Source organism: Oryzias melastigma, linkage group LG4 (assembly GCF_002922805.2).
Source record: "Oryzias melastigma strain HK-1 linkage group LG4, ASM292280v2, whole genome shotgun sequence".
In the NCBI taxonomy this organism is placed as follows: Eukaryota; Metazoa; Chordata; class Actinopteri; order Beloniformes; family Adrianichthyidae; genus Oryzias; species Oryzias melastigma.
Genome location: NC_050515.1, coordinates 31,519,272 through 31,520,929, shown reverse-complemented (window position 1 = coordinate 31,520,929; position 1,658 = coordinate 31,519,272). Strand labels below are relative to the sequence as shown.

At 33.9% G+C, this 1,658-nt stretch overlaps 1 protein-coding gene across 2 annotated transcripts in view; it reads left to right on the top strand.

The window, feature by feature from the left end:
* Positions 1-1,658, top strand: part of rsph4a (radial spoke head component 4A) — a 13,533-nt gene that overhangs the window by 2,717 nt on the left and 9,158 nt on the right. The window contains exon 1 of one of the 2 annotated variants that reach the window (XM_024258872.1): positions 1,293-1,451. The exons of the other annotated variant lie outside the window; for it this stretch is intronic. Within the exon in view, the coding sequence (XP_024114640.1) occupies positions 1,369-1,451 (83 nt within the window). The 5' untranslated portion in view covers positions 1,293-1,368. Of the gene's footprint in view, positions 1-1,292; positions 1,452-1,658 lie in introns of those variants that run through there. 2 annotated transcript variants of the gene reach the window in all.

Here is a 1,658-nt window from a genome sequence, read left to right as displayed (position 1 = left end):
TAAACATTTTGGAGTAAAAATGCTTAAACATCCGTAATACATGTCAATTTTGCAAAAATATTTAGTGTGTTGCCTAAATATGAACTAAACTCCAAATTACCTCAAAAAACCTCAGTGGATGTCAAATTAGTCTAAAAAGCTAGTTCGTTGCTTAAATACTGATAATTCATGTAGTGAAAATGGTATGGTCGAGTCGGGGTGGGATTATATAAGTTCGCTTCCTTCCACTCCCTTTCAAGCGATCTACTTGTGATTTACTAGGCGATGTTATTTCATGTATAATTACCTGATTGCTTGAAATAAACCATTTCATTCATTCATACTAGCTAAACTCCAAGATAGCATAAAAATCCCTAGTTAACTAAATTAGAAAAATACTTTAAAATACTTTAAAACATAGCCCTTGATATAGCTTTAAAGGCTTGCGAAACATTTTAATTTTGAAGTTTGAAGACTTTTTCATTCATTTCCAATGGGGCATATTTTGCTCAAAATTTAAAAAACTATACAGTTCATGAATACCAACTCAAGCAGTAATGTCCTGAACGAGCTTTTGATACCAAGATTGATGAAATCCCTGAAAGTGTGATTGAGTTTTTACCTGCTGAAAAACGTACAAAAAGAAGCAGGAGAATCACTGTAGTGTGAATGCTGACTAAACATTCATAGATGAGGTCAGCATCTGAAACAAGGAACTATTTTTCACAAAAGATAGTTTTGGTCTCAAATGACTCAAATATGAAAAAAGTGCATAATTACTACAACATAAGCGTTCAGCACTAAGGCCAAAGTCATAGTTATTTTGTTAAATCATGAAAAATAGGTTTAATTTTTTCCCCCAAACTTTATTTAACATTGCAAACATCCCCCATATATATATATATATATATATATATATATATATATATATATATATATATATATATATATATATATATATATATATATATATACTAAGGGTTCTGTATAACTGAACAACAACGGTAAAAATGTTTCCTGCTTTTTCTCATTTTTATTTTTCATTAATTTTAATGATTTTATAATATATAATAAGGGTTTTCGTAAAACTTAAAGGTAAAAATGTTTCTGGCTTTTTCTTATTTTTCATGAGTTTTAATTAATCAAAATATAAACCAATCTATTTGAGGGCTGCAATAAGGAGTGTTCTGGTTTTTGAGCATCTGTTTTAATAAATATGGAACTTTAAAAAAATCTGTTAAAATTCCCCCGGTCCTTTACGAGTTTCTAACTTCCGGTCTCGCGTCTGCGACTGCGCGCTACCGAACAACGGCATGTTACCGTTTCCGTAGCAACCGAGGCGCCTGTTTCTCCCGTGGAAACAGAGAAGTTGGACCAGACTGTGGAAAGATGGAGTGTTCAGAGGCAGACAGCACCGCAGCGAGCTTCAAGGCTTTTCTGCAGAAGAGCAGCTCGAGGAGCGACCGGAACCTGTGAGTGGACCTCTGAGTCAAACGTTGATCGTATATAGAGAACTGGACTGAGTGACCTAACCCTAACCCTAACCCTCCAGACATGCAGATCCTGTTGGTTCCTGAGGACAATCCCATAGGTTTCTATAGAGAAATAAACAGCTTTTACTGAGTCATTTTATTTGTTAGAATAACCATTCTTGATCTGGTACACTGTCTAACACAATT